This window comes from Emys orbicularis, chromosome 8 (genome assembly GCF_028017835.1).
Source record: "Emys orbicularis isolate rEmyOrb1 chromosome 8, rEmyOrb1.hap1, whole genome shotgun sequence".
Lineage (NCBI taxonomy): Eukaryota > Metazoa > Chordata > Testudines > Emydidae > Emys > Emys orbicularis.
Genome location: NC_088690.1, coordinates 34,744,847 through 34,763,515, shown reverse-complemented (window position 1 = coordinate 34,763,515; position 18,669 = coordinate 34,744,847). Strand labels below are relative to the sequence as shown.

Here is an 18,669-nt window from a genome sequence, read left to right as displayed (position 1 = left end):
TGCAGCATGCAGGGCTTTCTTTGGAAGTCTTGCATCCCAGCTACGAGTTAAGGACAATTCTGCTTACCTTGAGAGAGTACTACTCTATAATAGTGAAATTATTTGGAATAGGAACCATTTTGACATCACAATAAGATGCCACTGACAGTGGGTTGTATATATAATTACCCCATTGTCCCGAGCAGCTAGTCCAAATTTGGGGCCCTATGTGTATTGCAGTTGGGAGTAGAGAGTGACAATGGAATCTTTCTTTTTTCCCCTTCAATGCAGTCTTGTTTATTTACAAGGAATTTACAAAGTCCTGTTTCTCTGAATACAGGAGGAACCAAAAAAACAAAAGGAGATATTTTCTTTGTTTAGATCACCAAGCCTCGTTAGCCAGCAGCAGACTCCAAAACTCCCTCTCTAGCTTCTTCCAGAGTTGTACTCCATGCTTCTCCAGGCTGTCTCTCTCTCCCAGGCTACGTCTACACTTGCAGATGTAGAGCACTATGAGTTAAACCATCCCTCAGAGACAGCAGCAGGGAAAGCGCTGCTGTGTGTTCACACTGTGCTCCTTGTGACTGTGGAGCATGTCCACATTAGCAGCTCTTGCAACGCCACAGAGAGCAGTGCATCATGGTAGCTATCCCAGTTTGCAAGTGGCTGCAGGGTGCTTTGGGAAGGGTTTGCAATGCCTAATGCGGGGCAGGCACAGCATCACATGATGCAGGTTTCCCAATCCCATTTTTCCAGGGCATCCTACTAGATTGCCAGCTGCTTTTCAAATGGGGGGGGGGGGGAGTAATGTGACAGGGAGTGTGTTGTGTGTATGTGGGGAGCGAGACAGTTTGTTTTGGGGGGAAGAGAGTGTGTCAGCATGCTGTCTTGTAAGTTCAGACAGCTGCAGGAGGAAGGGGGAAACCCTGACATCAGCCCCCACCTCCGTCTTTCTCTCTCTCACATATATAGACACACACACGTCCCGGAGCAGATAAGCATGCCGGCTGTCAGAAACAGGGGATATCTGCATGCCTGCAACCCAGTTCAAAACAATGATGAGAGTGGCCACTTGACTTCGTAGTCCACACTGACACCCCGGCGCTTCAGCTGGGAGCAGAAAGCTCTATGCTTCTTGTAGAGGTGGATTACCAGGGGTGCTCCAGCTGCGGAGTCCAGCCGTTCTAAGTGCTTTGCCAGTGTGGACACCTCAGGAGTTAGGGTGCCAGGGGCTGATTTAATGCACTCTAACTTGCAAGTGTAGACAAGGCCCCAGTCTCTTGCGTCTCTCTGGAGCATACACACATTCTCTTTTACCCAAACAATACTCAGAAAAGCCCCTCCACCTAGCAGTCGGAATTTCTGGGCATACTCTATTATGGGGTGGGCAAACTTTTTGGCTTGAGGGCCACAGCGGGGTTCTTAAACTGTATGGAGGGCCGGGTAGGGAAGGCTGTGCCTCACCAAACAGCCTGGCCCCTACCCCCTATCCGCCCCCTTCCACTTCCTGCCCCCTGACTGTCCCCCTCAGAACTCCTGACCATCCAACCCCCCCCGCTCCTTGTCCCCTAACCACCCTCCCGGGACCCCACCCTCTATCCAACCCCCCCCGCTCCCTGTCTCCTGACTGCCCTGACCCCTATCCACACCCCCACCCCCTGACAGGCCCCCCGGGACTCCCACCCCTTCCAACCGCTCCCTGTCCCCTGACTGCCCCCCCAGGATCGCCTCCCCCTTACCATGCTGCTCAGAGCACCAGGACTGGCAGCCGCACCGCCCAGCCGGAGCCAGCCATGCCGCCGCGCTGCCCGGCAGGAGCTCGCAGCCCCGCCGGCCAGAGTGCTGGCGGCACGGCGAGCTGAGGCTGCGGGGGAGGGGGAACAGCAGGGGAGGGGCTGGGGGCTTGCCTCCCCGGCCGGGAGCTCAAGGGCCGGGCAGGAAGGTCCAGCTCTATTATGTCTTGTTGTAGGTGGGTCTCCTTAATTGTCTCTTATAACTATTTTAAATGAAAGGTGTGTTCACACCCATCAGTGTCAATGAGATTTAATCGAACCCATAACAACAGCTTCATAATGTTTGGCATTATTCCTTCTTATGGACAGGGTGACCATATTTCCCTATGCTGAATATGGGACATCTGGTAAAATTACTCATATTCAAGCAAGTTGAACGGCAATCAATCAGAATTATGCAGTACAAATGTTCAAATTGACATCCCTGCTAAAAAGAAATATGGCATAGTTCTCATAGACTTTAAGGTCAGAAGGGACCATTATGATCATCTAGTCTGACCTGCACAATGCAGGCCACAGTATCTCACCCACCCACTCCTGTAACAAACCCCTAACCTATGTCTGAGTTATTGAAGTCCTCAAATCGTGGTTTAAAGACCTCAAGGTGCAGAGAATCCTCCAGCAAGTGACCCGTGCCCCACGCTGCAGAGGAAGACGAAAAACCTCCAAAGCCTCTGCCAATCTGCCCTGGAGGAAAATTCCTTCCCGACCCCAAATATGGAAATCAGCTAAACCCTGAGCATGTGGGCAAGACTCACCAGCCAGCACCCAGGAAAGAATTCTCTGTAGTAACTCAGATCCCACCCTATCTGACATCCCATCACAGGCCATTGGGCATATTTACCGCTAATAATCAAAGATAAATTAATTACCAAAATTTAGGCTATCCCATCATATCATCCCCTCCATAAACTTATCAAGCTTAGTCTTGAAGCCAGATATGTCTTTTGACCCCACTACTCCCCTTGGAAGGCTGTTCCAGAACATCACTCCTCTAATGGTTAGAAACCTTCGTCTGATTTCAAGTCTAAATTTCCTAATGTCCAGTTTATATCCATTTGTTCTTGTGTCCACATTGGTACTAAGCTTAAATAATTCCTCTCCCTCCCTGATGTTTATCCCTCTGATATATTTATAAAGAGCAATCATATCTCCCCTCAGCCTTCTTTTGGTTAGGCTAAACAAGCCAAGCTCTTTGAATCTCCTTTCATAAGACAAGTTTTCCATTCCTCTGATCATCCTAGTAGCCCTTCTCTGTACCTGTTCCAGTTTGAATTCATCCTTCTTAAACATGGGAGACCAGAACTGCACACAATCTTCCAGATGAGGTCTCACCAGTGCCTTGTATAACGGCACTAACATCTCCTTATCTTCACTGGAAATACCTCGCTTGATGCATCCCAAGACCGCATTAGCTTTTTTAACGTCCATATCACATTGGCGGCTCATAGTCATCCTGTGATCAACCAATACTCCGAGGTCCTTCTTCTCCTCTGTTACTTCCAACTGATGCGTCCCCAATTTATAACAAAAATTCTTGTTATTAATCCCCAAATGCATGACCTTGCACTTTTCACTATTAAATTTCATCCTATTACTATTACTCCAGTTTGCAAGGTCATCCAGATCTTCCTGTATGATATCCCGGTCCTTCTCTGTATTGGCAATACCTCCCAGCTTTGTGTCATCCGCAAACTTTATTAGCACATTCCCACTTTTTGTGCCAAGGTCAGTAATAAAAAGATTAAACAAGCTTGGTCCCAAAACCGATCCCTGAGGAACTCCACTAGTAACCTCCTTCCAGCCTGACAGTTCACCTTTCAGTATGACCCATTGTAGTCTCCCCTTTACCAGTTCCTTATCCATCTTTCAATTTTCATATTGATCCCCATCTTTTCCAATGTAGCTAATAATTCCCCATGTGGAACCGTATTAAATGTCTTACTGAAATCGAGGTAAATTAGATCCACTGCATTTCCTTTGTCTAAAAAATCTGTTACCTCCTCAAAGAAGATCAGGTTGGTTTGGCACAATCTACCTTTTGTAAAACCATGTTGTATTTTGTCCCAATTACCATTAACCTCAATGTCCTTAACTACTTTCTCCTTCAAAATTTTTTCCAAGACCTTGCATACTACAGGCCTATAGTTACCCGGATCACTTTTTTTCCCTTTCTTAAAAATAGGAATTATGTTAGCAATTCTCCGGTCATACGGTACAACCCCTGAGTTTACAGATTCATTAAAAATTCTTGCTAATGGGCTTGCAATTTCATGTGCCAGTTCCTTTAATATTCTTGGATGAAGATTATCTGGGCCCCCCGATTTAGTCCCATTAAGCTGTTCAAATTTGGCTTCTACCTCGGATGTGGTAATCTCTACACCTCCATATCCTCATTCCCATTTGTCATCCTACCATTATCCCTAAAATCCTCATTAGAACATAAGAACATTAGCTTAATTAAAAACTGAGGAAAAGTATTTGTTTAGATATTGGGCCATGCCTACTTCCACACTAGATTATCCTTAACCTCCACTCCATCCTCAGTGTTTAGCAGTCCCACTTCTTCTTTCTTTGTTTTCTTCTTATTTATATGGCTGTAGAACCTTTTACTATTGGTTTTAATTCCCTTTGCAAAGTCCAACTCTACATGGCTTTTGGCCTTTCTGACTTTATCCCTACATGTTCAGATCTCAATAAGGTAGCTTTCCTTGCTAATCCCTCCCATCTTCCACTCCTTGTAGGCTTTCTGCTTTTTCTTAATCACCTCTCTGAGATGCTTGCTCATCCAACTTGGTCTACAACTCCTGCCTATGAATTTCCCCCCCTTTCTTGGGATGCAGGCTTCTGATAGTTTCTGCAACTTTGACTTGAAGTAATTCCAGGCCTCCTCCACCTTTAGATCCACAAGTTCTTCAGTCCAATCCACTTCCCTAACTAATTTCCTTAATTCTTTAAAGTTAGCCCTTTTGAAATCAAAAACCCTAGTCCCAGATCTATTTTTGTTTATCCTTCCATCTAGTTTGAACTGAATTAGCTCATGATCACTCAAACCAAGGTTGTCCCCTGTAACCATTTCTTCTATGAGGTCCTCACTACTCACCAAAACTAAATCTAAAATGGCATCCCCTCTTGTTGGTTTCAACTACTTGATGAAGGAATCCATCAGCTATCGCAACCAGGAAAATCTGAGCCTTATGATTATTACTAGTACTTGTCCTCCAGTCTATATCAGGGAAGTTAGTCTCCCATGATCACACAATTCCCATTAGTATTTATTTCATTAAAAACATTAAAGAGGTCTCTATCCATATGCAAATTGGATCCCGGAGGTCTGTAGCACACCCCAAGCACTATCCCAGGGGAGGCTCTAGTAGCTTTCTTTCCCAATGTGATTTTTGCCCAGACAGATTCTGTTTTGTCCATTCCATCACTTCTTTTTTTTTTACAGTCTACCTCATCATTGATATACAGTGCTACTCCACCACCTTTGCCTTTATTTCTGTCTTTCCTAAACAGCACATACCCTTCAATATCTATACTCCAGTCATGACTACTATTCCACCATGTTTCTGTTATCCCTATAATATCTGGTTTCACTTCCTGCATCAGTAGCTCTAGTTCCTCCATTTTGTTACCTAGGCTCCTTGCATTAGTGTACAAACATCTTAATTTTTGCCATTCGGCTTCACTGACATTCTTTACCTGATTAGGCACAGACATTCTACCACCAGTATCACCTATTAGACCGGTATCTACACTACCCTTCCTCTTTATGTCCATTCATATACCCACGGCTGTATCCTTTCTTAGTTCGTTTTCTTCCCTCTCAATGGTAAATTCCAGCGTGGAGATTACCTGGACATCTCCCAACCATCTCCCCCAAATTCCTAGTTTAAAGCTCTCTTAATCAGTTGTGCCAGCCTCCATCCTAGAAGTCTATTTCCCTCCTTACTCAGGTGAAGTCCATCCCGAGAGAACAGTCCTCTGTCCATGAATGCTTCCCAGTGGCCATACATCCCAAAGCCCTCCTTATAGCACCACTGCCTGAGCCATCTGTTGATCGCCGTAATCTTGTCACACCTTTGTCGCCCTTCTCTAGTTTGATTCTTTTTATTTATCTTCTTATCATTAAGACTTATGGGATCGCAGGGGGAGAGGTGACCCATACACCTCTCTCGTGTGTGTGTGTGTGTGTGTGTGTGTGTGTGTGTCCGACCGACCCTGGGCCCCTGGACGGATTCGCCTTTCCTGGTACTTGATGCCGCGTTTTCCCGAGGCAACATTTGGAGGAGGGCATGCAAGGTCACATGCACTACCACCACCTCAGATTTCTGCCAGAGTTCACACCAGAATGTGGTCAGCTTTCAGCACTGTGCGGGAGGGAAGGGACGGGAGCTGCTTCCAGCCGCAGGAGGGGGAGGGGGAGGGGGAAGGGAAGGGATGACCTGGCCCGTGTCTTTGCAGAGCTCATCTCTTCCCCCACCCCCCTGTGGCTGGAAGCAGCTCCCGTCCCTTCCTGCCCGCACAGTGTTGAAAGGCAGCTAATACCTCCTGTTGGCTGCTGCTGGCCACCGACATAACCCAGCCACCTCCTGTCTTTCTGTCCCTGCACCCCCCTGCAGCTACAGCGAGGGCAGGAAGGGGTTAAGCCCTAAGGCTGCATTGTGCACCAGGGCCCAGGGAACCTGACTGCAGGAGCTTCAGCGAACCCGGCCAGGTAGGTCGCTCAGCAGCAGAGGGTGCCTAGGGGACAGAGAAGCCCTGCTGTCCCTGGGGGCAGCACCCAGGGTGGGAGGGGGCAGGTGAAGAGGGTGCTAAGCCCCTGCCTGGAGGGCTGCTGTGGAGCCTGCAGATTCAGGGCATGAACAGGCTGGAAATGACACACACACACACACCCCACCACTCCAGAGCTTGGCTGAGGGGCGGAGAGGCTACCCTGTGCTGGCACTATGTGGGGCTTTGACTCCTCCTGGCCAGCACCCCGGGCCACAGTGTCTTGGGCTTGCCTGGGGCACTGGCCCAGGCAGAGTAAGTGGTGGAAGGAAGGAGCCTGCCAGTGAGCTGAGCACTCCAACCAGGGGTTGGTTCTCCACACAGCACTGGGAGCAGGATGTGCCCTGCCGGGGGAGATATGGAGGAGCAGCAGGAATGTGTGTGTGTGTATGAAGGGGCAAAGCAGGGAGCAGACAGTGAGAGGGGGAGCACATAAATGGTGGACAATAGAGGTGGCACATAACCAGCCGCTGCCTAGGACCTGCCCTCACTCACTGGCTGCCACAGCATGCAGTCATTGCTGGTCGGAAACGGGACAGGGAGTGAGGCCCTGCTGGCTGAGAGCCGGCACTCAGCAGGGGTTGCACTGACGGACCAGCAGGGGGAGCGGCCGGCCCCGCACACTGCAACTTTGCCCTGCCACCAGCCTTGCACCCCCATTGTCGGCCACTGGACCCTCCCACTCACCGCTGGTGGGCGGATAGCTGGCAAGCAGGGATCCAGCCAGCAGCAGGACCCACGACTACTGATGTGGAGGGGAGGGGGGAAACAGAAAATACGGGACAATTTGCCCATTTTTAAGAAAAAGTCAGGACACCTGTAGGAGGCCTTAAATATAGGACTGCCCCCTTTAAAAACAGGACGTCTGGTCACCCTACTTACAGACTTTGTTCAGTGGCAAAACTTAACTAAATTGATATTTAAATTGTTCTTAGTAGTCTTCAGAGCTAACACCCAATTGAGATGAAAAGGAGCAGTATCTACTGAGTTTGTGGACTCGGGTAGACTTCACTTCATTGGTTTACACTAGGTTCATGTTCTGAAGGTTTTCTTCACAACTGTAAGGGTTAGACTTAGGTGTGTGTTAAAAATTAAAATCTTAGATTTGGAGGGGAAAATAGCAGCCACCACAGAAAAGTACCAAGTAACACTTGCCTTTGCAGAGGCATAAATGAATGTAGGAACAGAGTAAAATAGTTTTTGTTTCTGCCCTAAATGCTGCCACAGAATATCTCCTACCTTGGTCACGATTCTGACCATGCTTAGTTCCTCTTCAAGTTCCCATCACAACAGAGCCAGAGTAAGGCACTAGAGGCCTTTGCCCAGGGTCCCCATTTCTAGAGTCGTGATAAGTTCAGCTTTAATTTTTCATAGATTAGAAAAGGAAATCAAGCTTTCCTGCTTTTTCTACTCGCACTGGTTTCTTTATTTTGAATGAACTAGTCACTGAACTGAAGAGCGCTGACTAAATTGAAATGAAGACACTATTTTGTCTGCCTTTGAGGAAGAGGCTACTAAACCAAAACTGTGGAACAAATAAGACACATGCTATTCCACCACTCATTCACATTGCTTTGTGTTGCATCACATCCATTGTCTATATATGCTCTATTTAGAATAGGAGGTTCTTGGCAAAAGAATCTTCCTTTTTATACTTGTTTCCAAGTGTCTAGCAAGTAGAAATAAAACTAAATAGACCACTAATTAGAAGATATCTGGAAAACAAAAGTAATATGTCATGGCGATTTTTATTTTCCTTCAGGGAAAAGTGTGTTGGAATATAATTATGAAAGCTAATGATATTTAAAGTAAAATCAGTACAGTACTAAAAGCAGAGGGTTTTTTTTTTTTTGAATGTTTATTTAAAAAAAAGAAGATAATCTACTTTGTTTAAAAAAAAACAAACAAGGAGTCCAGTGGCACTCACAGATTTATTTGGGCATAAGCTTTCACAGTGACTAACAGATTTATTTGGGCATAAGCTTTCATGGGTAAAAAACCCACTTCTTCAGATGCATGGAGTGAAAGTTACAGATGCAGGGATTATATAATGACACATGAAGAGAAGGGAGTACCTCACAAGTGGAGAACCAGTGTACTTTGTTTAGATTTCCAGCAAATTCTCCTTTGTAAGATCGCATTTTAGATTGAAGTATGTTATGCTAAGATGCTTAAACAATTTTGTATATTCTCTTTGACTGGTTTAATTTAAAGACACTATCATTTACAGCAATCCAATATTACAGAGCTCTCTCTCCTGGAATTGCTATCTCCAGCTGAAACTGGTATTCATATTTGGTGTGGGTGGACCTTTAAAGGCCTCTGGTTGTGATTTAAGAACAAGAACCTTCAGAAACAATCTATTATGTACTTTACTACCTCTCATATCCATGCTCTTGCTTTCCCATCTCGCCTTTCCTTGCATGCCTGCCAAGTCTCACTGTTTCTCTATACAAAGCACAGATTTCATGTGGCTGAAGAAGAATGAACAGGCATTTTACGTTTACGTAATCTGAATGCTCACTCTTTATGTTGCCAAGACTGGTCTCTGCTGTTCTGTTCTCTCCAACACTTTCTGCTGTTCCTGAGTGCAAAATCAGATCATGAGCACTCCAGATTGTCAGGAAGAAAAAACTAAATGGCCAAATGGCCAGATCAGCATCTATCCCTGCTTGTTTGTTTTTTTTAAGCCGGACAGCAGCAACCCACCCTCAAACATTAAAAACCCAAACAACCTTCCCTTGTCCAAAGGGATAACATGTAGTTGATGGGGTGGAAGCAGCCAGAAAATGAAAATATGGCAATGTAGAAGACAGTTGGAGATCAGAATAGTACATGGAACTTTCCATCACCCTCCTTTGAATTCCACTAATTAGCCACATAATGGAAAGTGTTCAAACACATGGGAATTATTTCCTTCTACACCACCACCCTCCATATACTGATGATTTCAAATTTATTTTTCATCTGGATTAGGTTATATCTTTCATTAGTTTCTGCTCTGTTGGAACTGATTTTCCAGAAGTAGCGCTTCTAAGTAACTGACAATAAATGCTTCTTCCAGGTGGACTGGCATAGGTGGAAGTAGTAGAAATTTGGCAGTTTCAATTTTTTTACAATTTGGTAAACTTTTACCAACCCTCCCTTTGGTCTCATTTTTCCAATTTCTATTATCAGAGTCCTTCTTTTTCCCCTATAGCTGGCATCCAGCACCAGTTCTGTTTGATCCTGGAACTTAGTGTTCTAAAAGGATACTACACATTAATAAAAAAGATGACTGGATTTTATATAGAGGTTTTGTAAAGACTGAATGGCAAATCATGTTAGGACAATGGAAGCAGTTCAGCCTATTCCTGAATTAATTACCTTCATGTTTTTCTTTTATATCTTCAGGTTCGCTTCTCATATATGCGAATGAAGTATCTCTTCATCTCTTGGCTAGTAGTATTTATTGGCAGCTGGATTATATATGTTCAGTACTCCACTTACACAGAGCTATGCAGAGGTCATGATTGTAAGAAAATAATAGTAAGTATATTTATATGTCCTGTTTGTTAAGCTTTTTTATCATATTTGAATCTACTTTTGAATTATTCAGTAGTTTCCATCAAAAAGTAATATTTACTATTACGTTATGCAAATACAATAATCCTAATTTCAGTTACCTACAGCTAAAACCAATTATTTTTGTACTTTATTTTCTCATTGATTAAATGGCTGAGTTGTAAACTGCCATGTGATCAAATTCACTTTGTGACGCTTTTGTTGTGGGAGAATCAATTATAATTGATATACTAATTTTAAGTTAGTGATTCCGCTGCCTTTGTTTAACTCCTTCTGATGAGTTAAAAATGATGCATGCTGCTAGAGTACCCACAAGACACTCAGGTAGAATCTCACTCTTATAAGAGAGAAGCAGCTGGCAGTGTGTTCTCCACAGGGGCCCTGTAGATCTGAAACTTTCTCCTTCACAGTCCAAAATAATTTTAGTTTATTGGCTTTTTAGGGCATGCTGTCCATTTGTTTTCCCTGGCTGCAAGGGATTGGGAGGACTTTGGTGAAAGATTGTAAAGATCTTAAATATGTTTTTGTTTGCTGGTCTATTATACCTTAATTATTAGTCAAAGGGGAGTTGCTAGAATAATCTAATCTTATACTTGTATTTTTAAAATGTGTCAGAGTACCTATACCAAAACATAGACATCCTTTTTTACTGAAAGAATATACAGATTAAAAGAAATAATACTATGAACTCAATGGCAGGCTGTTCCTTTTTCTATTATTTCAGAATGGTGAAATTTGAGGATTCCACGTGGAAGTAGAAATACATATTAGCAGACCCCCATGTAAAAGCAGAGATACGTGTTAGCAGATGCCTTAATAAGTTTGAGGCATTAGCAATCATTGTGCTTCTTACATTCACCGCCTTCCTCTCCCCTCCCCTCCCCTCCCTCCCCCAAAGGCATCTTCTGGCACCATCTAGCATGTAGTTTTGTTTTGTTTGTTTCTTGTTTTCGGTAAGTCTCTTCTGATCGAGTGTAAAAGCTCCCAGTCTGTCTCCCAGTTTGAATCATTGACCCAATAAGGCCCTGATCTTGCAAACTGCTCCATGCAGGTAGACCCCTGGGCCTGCGCAGAGCCCCATTAGCTTCAATATTCTGCTGTATTCTATTCTATATAGGGTCCCCATGCAGATGCAGGGGGTTCACCTCTGCAGAGCAACTTGCAGAATTGGGGCATATCTGAATTTTTTTTTGTACCACAGACACGTTTCAGAGTTTGTACAGCTTTCCCCCCCTCATTTTACAGGATAAAAGCATAGATATTGGAAAAGCCAACAGGTGTATTGTTTCCTCTTTCTATTCTTCAGTTCTTTCTAGAAACTATTTTCCTCTTTGTCTTTCAGTGTGATAAATATAAGACTGGAGTTATTGATGGATCAGCATGTAGTAGTCTTTGCGCTAAAGAAACTCTGTATTTTGGAAAATGTTTGTCAACAAAACCCAATAACCAGGTATGACTTTATTTATATGAGCTAATCATATGATTCTTTATCTAAACCGGGTTTGGGGTTTGTTTGGTTTTTGCAGAATATTAAACAGACCTTATTGTAAAATGACTTGACTTCAGTTAAATTTTTACTTATTTAAAGTTTTGCTCACTGAGATATTCAAGGGATGAGAATTTTAAACTAGGGATCCTGTTGGCACAGCATTTATAATCCCATTCTAAAAGTGAGAAATCTGAGCTGTCAACCAATATAGAACTCTATCTTAGAAACAGCAGACAACAATTCAGAATAATGTTTGATTCCATTTTACAAGGATTATACTTGTCTGAATTTTGTATTTAATTCACATTTCTGTTTCCATGAAATAGGATGTTTGCCACTCAATCATTTTTAACTCTAGGCATTTTAAATCCAATATGCTAGGTTCAGCAAATCTGTGATAAATTGGGTGGTGGGGGAAATGAGGACAGAGATTTACCTTTTTACAGTGATTTAGATAAATACTACAGTCCAATAAATGTATAGATTTGGTATTTCTTAGTGTATTTGATGATTTGGCATATCATATTATACAGATGTGTATGTATGCTTTGTAATACTGTGTAACACTCTACTTCTCTAATTTTACAAATGCCACTTTTAAAATACTGAAACTTTAAATGTACAATAAACCTATACTTGGTGTGGACCCTGCACTAGAGCAGCTATGAAATCCCATTTCATAATCCCAACTATATATATAAAATGATGGGGTTTAAATTAGCTGTTACCACTCAAGAAAGAGATCTTGGAGACATTGTGGATAGTTCTCTGAAAACATCCACTCAATGTGCAGCGGCAGTCAAAAAAGCGAACAGAATGCTGGGAATAATTAAGAAAGGGATAGATAATAGGACAGAAAATATCATGTTGCCGCCATATAAATCCATGGTACACCCATATCTTGAATACTATGTGCAGATGTGGTCGTCCCATCTCAAAAATTATATATTGGAATTGGAAAAGGTTCAGAAAAGGGCAACAAAAATGATTAGGGGTATGGAACAGCTTCCGTATGAGGAGAGATTAATAAACCTGGGACTTTTCAGCTTGGAAAAGAGACGGCTAAGGGGAGATATGATTGAAGTCTATAAAATCATGACTGGTGTAGAGAAAGTAGAAGGAAACTTAAGGAAGTGTTTTGTTTACTACTTCTCATAACACAAGAACTAGGGTCACCAAATGAAATTAATAGGCAGCAGGTTTAAAACAAATAAAAGGAAGTATTTCTTCACACAACGCACAGTCAGCCTGTGGAACTCCTTATCAGAGGATGTTGTGAAGGCCAAGACCATAACAGGGTTCAAAAAAGAACTAGATACAGATGCCCCTTGGGTTACACAAACCCGACTTATGCAAATCCGCACTTACGGAAAAAGTTCCGTAAGCTAGAAATAGGAGGTCTTTTTTTTTTTTTCCTTTGTAATGGTTGGGTATACATTTCCGACTTACGCAAAATTTGAGTTACGCGAGGCGTTCCGGAACCGAACACTTGCGTAAGTTGGGGAGTGTCTGTAAATTCATGGAAGATAGGTCCATCAATGGCTATTAGCCAGTATGGGCAGGAATGGTGTCCCTAGCCTGTTTGCCAGAAGCTGGGAATGGACGACAGGGGATGGATCACTTGATGATTACCTGTTCTGGGGCACCTGGCACTGGCCACTGTGGGAAGACAGGATACTGGGCTAGATGGACCTTTGGTCTGACCCAGTAGGGCCATTCTTATGTTCTTACGTTCATTACACGGTCACTTCCAAAATTGCTGACACTCCACATCCATTAAAGGTTTTGACAGAGTGCCTGTGTTCCAGTACAGTGTGCTTCCTCTCTCCCATCCTGCACCACGAAACCAAAATAAATGCCCCTTATCAGCCTTAATGGAGAAGTTGCTGTTGCCATTGTATAAAGCACACTTTTATGGAGCATGGGCATGTTGCTCTTTAAAATCATATTTGGATGCAGTGGTCTCTCTTAAATATGTTTTAAAGTGGCACATTGTACAGGGAGCTGCCACTACCAGTCTGAATGCTGGCTCCTTGCAGTTTCCATGAGCAAACCCAGCATTCTGACTCAGGACAGTAGAAGACAGGAGAGCTTTTGAGGAAATTTTTATGTAACTATCTCATTGCCTTTTTTCTACATAGATGTATTTAGGAATCTGGGGTAATCTACAAGGTGTCATAAAATGCCAGATGGAAGAAACTATTCATCTTGATCTTGGAACTGAACTTGAACCAAGAAAAGAAATAGTTCTGTTTGATAAACCAACTAGAGGAACTACTGTTCAGAAATTCAAAGAAATGGTATATGGTCTTTGTAAAGTAAGTATATGTCAAAGAAGAGAAAATGAGCATAGATGCTCATTCTCACCACATTTATTTTTTATTCAAAAAAACATTTTTTTTTTTGCCTGACTCTCTTTTTTGTCTGTTCGTTTGTTTTCAGCAGGAAGAGTACACAAATTAAATGTAAAGTCAAAACCTACTAAGCTACAATTCCAGTTAGGTTAGGGATGACCTTCTATTTTAGCTTTGAGAACAATTTTCATATTTTTTCACTTTAAGAATCTATTGTGATTGTGGAAAAACTCAATTATGTTCTGGGCTACAGTGGTTGCTGGTGAGTAGATCACATAAGCATGAAAAATTTCAGACCCAGAGTTACATGTTAGAGACAATCATGAGTAATTTAAAAGAAAAACAAAAATAGAGGGGTGGAGGTGGCAGGATAGTTATTGGAATGGAAACTAGCATGCAACTTTCACATGTTTAAGGCTTGAACCTGTTTTTGGCCCTTAAAGTCTTTCTTAAACTACTGTTTGGAACTGTGTTGTAGCCTGGTCCCATGACATGGTTGTATTTATAATGCTAGTGGTGTCCCTACGGCCCTATTCCTACTGGGATTGGATCAGTGTTTAAATACAGTTTCTCTAGAACTCTGCTAGCATCAGTTTTGCTAACAATTATGACCAGAGAAATAGGTATCTCTTCCTCTGCATTTTTTTTTGTACCATACTACAAACTATTCTATCCTACTAAGTAGTCTACAGCCGAGTTTTCCCAATATAGAAGCATTGATCTAAGGATATGTTTACACTGAGGGTTTTCTGAACTTCTCCCTCCATTACTCTATCACTTATGCAGCTCCAGTAGTGATAGCAACTGTGGCAGTGTGAGTTTAAAAACCAAACAGAAAACCTGACAGCTGATCTACAAGTGTCACTTACCCCTACTCAAAGCAGGTCTATGCAACATCATGGTAAGAATGTTGGTGACTGGTTTACACTAGTGCTTTCCCCTATAATTAACATTGGTGGAGTTGCAGAGATGCTAGAGTAATTGCAGGACAATATCAGAAAATGTTCAGTGGAGACAAGGACTCGAAAAAATATCCTGACTATACTGGTCATAGATGGGTGTAGCACAGTTTTGATTCCAGAAAAGACAGGACTTCCCTATTCAAAAGCGCAGCAGTCCTGCTAGTTTGTTAAACCAATGAAATGAAAGTTATTATAGTAAGTGACAGAACTAAGTATGAAAGTACATTTATTAGTATAGGAGTAGTACTAAGCGATATTAAAAACATATTTATGACTGGCTAGTAATGATTGTATTCCTTGTTGTAATCTCTCGTCACTATTGCAAGATGCACGCTTTAATCAGATGAATCATAGTAAAACAAGCTCTGGTTATTATGAAATGTTGTTTGAACTCTCAAAACTTTTATAGCAAAAGAACCACATAATGTTTTTATTACAAGTAGGGTTGTCAAGCGATTAAAAAAATTAATCGTGATTAATCACTCGATTAAAAAAATTAATCGTGATTAATCGCACTGTTAAACAATAATAGAATACCATTTATTTAAATATTTTTGGATGTTTCCTACATTTTCAAATATATTGATTTCAATTACAACACAGAATACAAAGTGTACAGTGCTCACTTTATATTTATTTTTTATTACAAATATTTTCACTGTAAAAAACAAAAGAAATGGTATATTTTAATTCACCTAATACAAGTATTGTAGTGCAGTCTCTTTATAATCAAAATTGAACTTACAAATGGAGAATTGTGTACAAAAAATAACTGCATGCAAAAATAAAACAATGTAAAACTTTAGAACCTACAAGTCCACTCAGTCCTACTTCAGCCAATCGCTCAGACAACAAAGTTTGGTTACAACTTGCAGGAGATAATGCTGCCCACATCTTGTTTACAGTGTCACCTGAAAGTGAGAACAGGCATTAGCATGGCACTGTTGTAGTCGGATATCGCAAGATATTTACGTGCCAGATGCACTAAAGATTCATATGCCTCTTCATGCTTCAACTACCATTCCAGAAGACATGCGTTCATGCTGATGATGGGTTCCGCTCGATAATGATCCAAAGCAGAGCGACCGATGCATGTTCATTTTCATCATCTGAGTCAGATGCCACGAGCAGAAGGTTGATTTTTTTTTTGGTGGTTCGGGTTCTGTAGTTTCCGCATCAAGAGTATTGCTCTTTTAAGACATCTGAAAGCATGCTGCACACCTCATCCCTCTCAGATTTTGGAAGGCAGTTCAGATTTTTAAACCTTTGGGTCAAGTGCTGTATCTAACCTTAGAAATCTCACATTGGTACCTTCTTTTCGTTTTGTCAGATCTGCTGTGAAAGTGTTCTTAAAACTAATATGTACTGGGTCATCATTCGAGACTGCTATAACATGAAATATATGGCAGAATGTGGGTAAAACAGAACAGGAGACATACAATTCTCCCCCAAGGAGTTCAGTCACAAATTTAATTAGTGCATTATTTTTTTAACGAGTATCATCAGCATGGAAGCATGTCCTCTGGAATGGTGGCCGAAGCGTGACGGGGCACATGAATGTTTAGCATATCTGGCACGTAAATACCTTGCAAACACCATCTACAAAAGTGCCATGCAAACACCTGTTCTCACTTTCAGGTGACATTGTAAATAAGAAGCAGTCAGCAGTTATCTCCCATAAATGTAAACAAACTTGTTTGTCTTAGCAATTGGCTGAACAAGAAGTAAGACTGAGTGGACTCAGAAGTAGGACTGTAGGCTCTAAAGTTTTACATTGTTTTGTTTTTGAGTGCAGTTACGTAACAAACAAAAAATCTATATTTGTAAGTTACACTTTCACGATAAAGAGATTGCACTACAGTACTTGTATGAGGTGAATTGAAAAATACGATTTCTTTTATAATTTTTACAGTGCAACTATTTGTAATAAAAAATAATAATATAAAGTAAGCACTGTACACTTTGTATTCTGCATTGTAATAGAAATCAATATATTTGAAAATGTAGAAAAACATCCAAAAATATTTAATAAATTTCAATTGGTCATCTATTATTTAACAGTGCGATTAATCGCGATTAATTTTTTTAATCGCATTGAATTTTTTTTGTTAATTGCGTGAGTTAACTGCGATTAATCAACCGCTCTAATTACACAATACCTAACATAATTTATTAAAGACTCTCTTACTGAGGACAAAGTGCAAATTTTTAGGACTTTGAAAAAGAAGAAAACACATACTTTCAGTGCACCATACACATGAAAGGAACACTCAGTATAGTCCTAAAAAGCACTGCGTATGTATCATTACTGAAACCCAAAAAAACAGAGTATGACCATAGACACTGCTGTAGGTTCCACATGCAGCTGAGTAGAATGGGTAAAATACTTCATTGAATATAAAAACACAGGGCAGGTAACCAGTTTAATAGTTTTCAGAAGGAAAATGTATATGGAATTAAATATATATATTTGTTTTTTCTAGCGAAAGTTGGGTGAACAGGGAAATCTTTCTGAACTGGTTAATCTCATCCTGTCAGTTGCTGATGGAAACAAAGATGGTCGAGTTTCCTTACCAGAAGCAAAGTCAGCATGGGCTCTTCTGCAACTAAATGAGTTTCTGCTTATGGTGATCCTCCAGGATAAAGAACACACTCCAAAATTGATGGGGTTTTGTGGAGATCTCTATGTGATGGAAAGAGTTGCATATACCTCTCTCTATGGAATAAGCCTTCCATGGATCTTAGAACTTTTCATTCCCTCTAGTTTCAGAAGAAGCATGGACCAGTGGTTTACTCCATCATGGCCTAGAAAGGCAAAAATAGCTATAGGGCTTTTAGAATTTGTGGAAGACATTTTCCATGGACCTTATGGGAATTTTCTTATGTGTGATACCAGTGCCAAAAACTTGGGTTATAATGATAAATATGACTTGAAAATGGTGGACATGAGAAAAATTGTGCCAGAAATTAATTTGAAGGAATTACTTAAAGATCGTCACTGTGAGTCTGACTTGGACTGTGTTTATGGTACAGACTGTAGAACTCTATGCGACCAAAGTAAAATGAAATGTACCACAGAAATAATTCAGCCCAACTTGGCAAAAGTATGCCAGTTACTAAAAGACTATCTGCTTCGCGGTGCTCCGTCAGAAATACGCGAAGAGTTAGAGAAACAACTGTATTCTTGTATTGCCCTTAAAGTCACAGCAAACCAGATGGAAATGGAGCATTCTTTAATACTAAACAACTTAAAAACTTTATTGTGGAAGAAAATATCCCATACAAATGATTCTTAGTATCTTTAACCACAGAAGAAAACATTGTTGCCACTATAGGAGATTTACCACTTTTTATCAAATGCATCTTTGGCATTTTTAAAATATTTCTTCTTAGCTCAGAATTCATTAACTTTCCTAACTCTTACTCCAGCAAACACTGCTACTATAGTGCTTCTCAGAGAGAGAATGTGCCACTTAATGAATTGTCTGGCAGAAGTTACAAGAGCCTTGTGGTTAGAATGCTCCATCATGGAAATAAACCATGTGCTTGCCCTCCCCTTGCACTTTGGCAGAAGACCCTAAACTGGGGTCTCCTGCTGTCAATATTCACTGTGCTACCATATTGACTAATTTAATTTTTTTTTAATGCTGTGACTAGCATCATTCATTTGTAAATATCCACTGAGAATTATTTTTTTCCATGTAGTGTTACAAATGCTTGCCAAAAGACCCACCGCTATTAGAAATAATGTG

At 41.4% G+C, this 18,669-nt stretch overlaps 1 protein-coding gene across 2 annotated transcripts in view; it reads left to right on the top strand.

Annotated features, from left to right (window-relative positions):
• The window catches only part of DIPK1A (divergent protein kinase domain 1A), a 53,092-nt gene extending 34,879 nt beyond the window's left edge, over positions 1–18,213 (top strand). The window contains exons 2-5 of one of the 2 annotated variants that reach the window (XM_065409849.1): positions 9,942–10,076; positions 11,455–11,562; positions 13,743–13,919; positions 17,401–18,213. In XM_065409849.1, the coding sequence (XP_065265921.1) occupies positions 9,942–10,076; positions 11,455–11,562; positions 13,743–13,919; positions 17,401–18,213 (1,233 nt within the window). Of the gene's footprint in view, positions 1–9,941; positions 10,077–11,454; positions 11,563–13,742; positions 13,920–17,400 lie in introns of those variants that run through there. The other variant, XM_065409850.1, reaches the window with a different exon arrangement.
• The last annotated feature ends 456 nt before the right edge of the window (positions 18,214–18,669 follow it).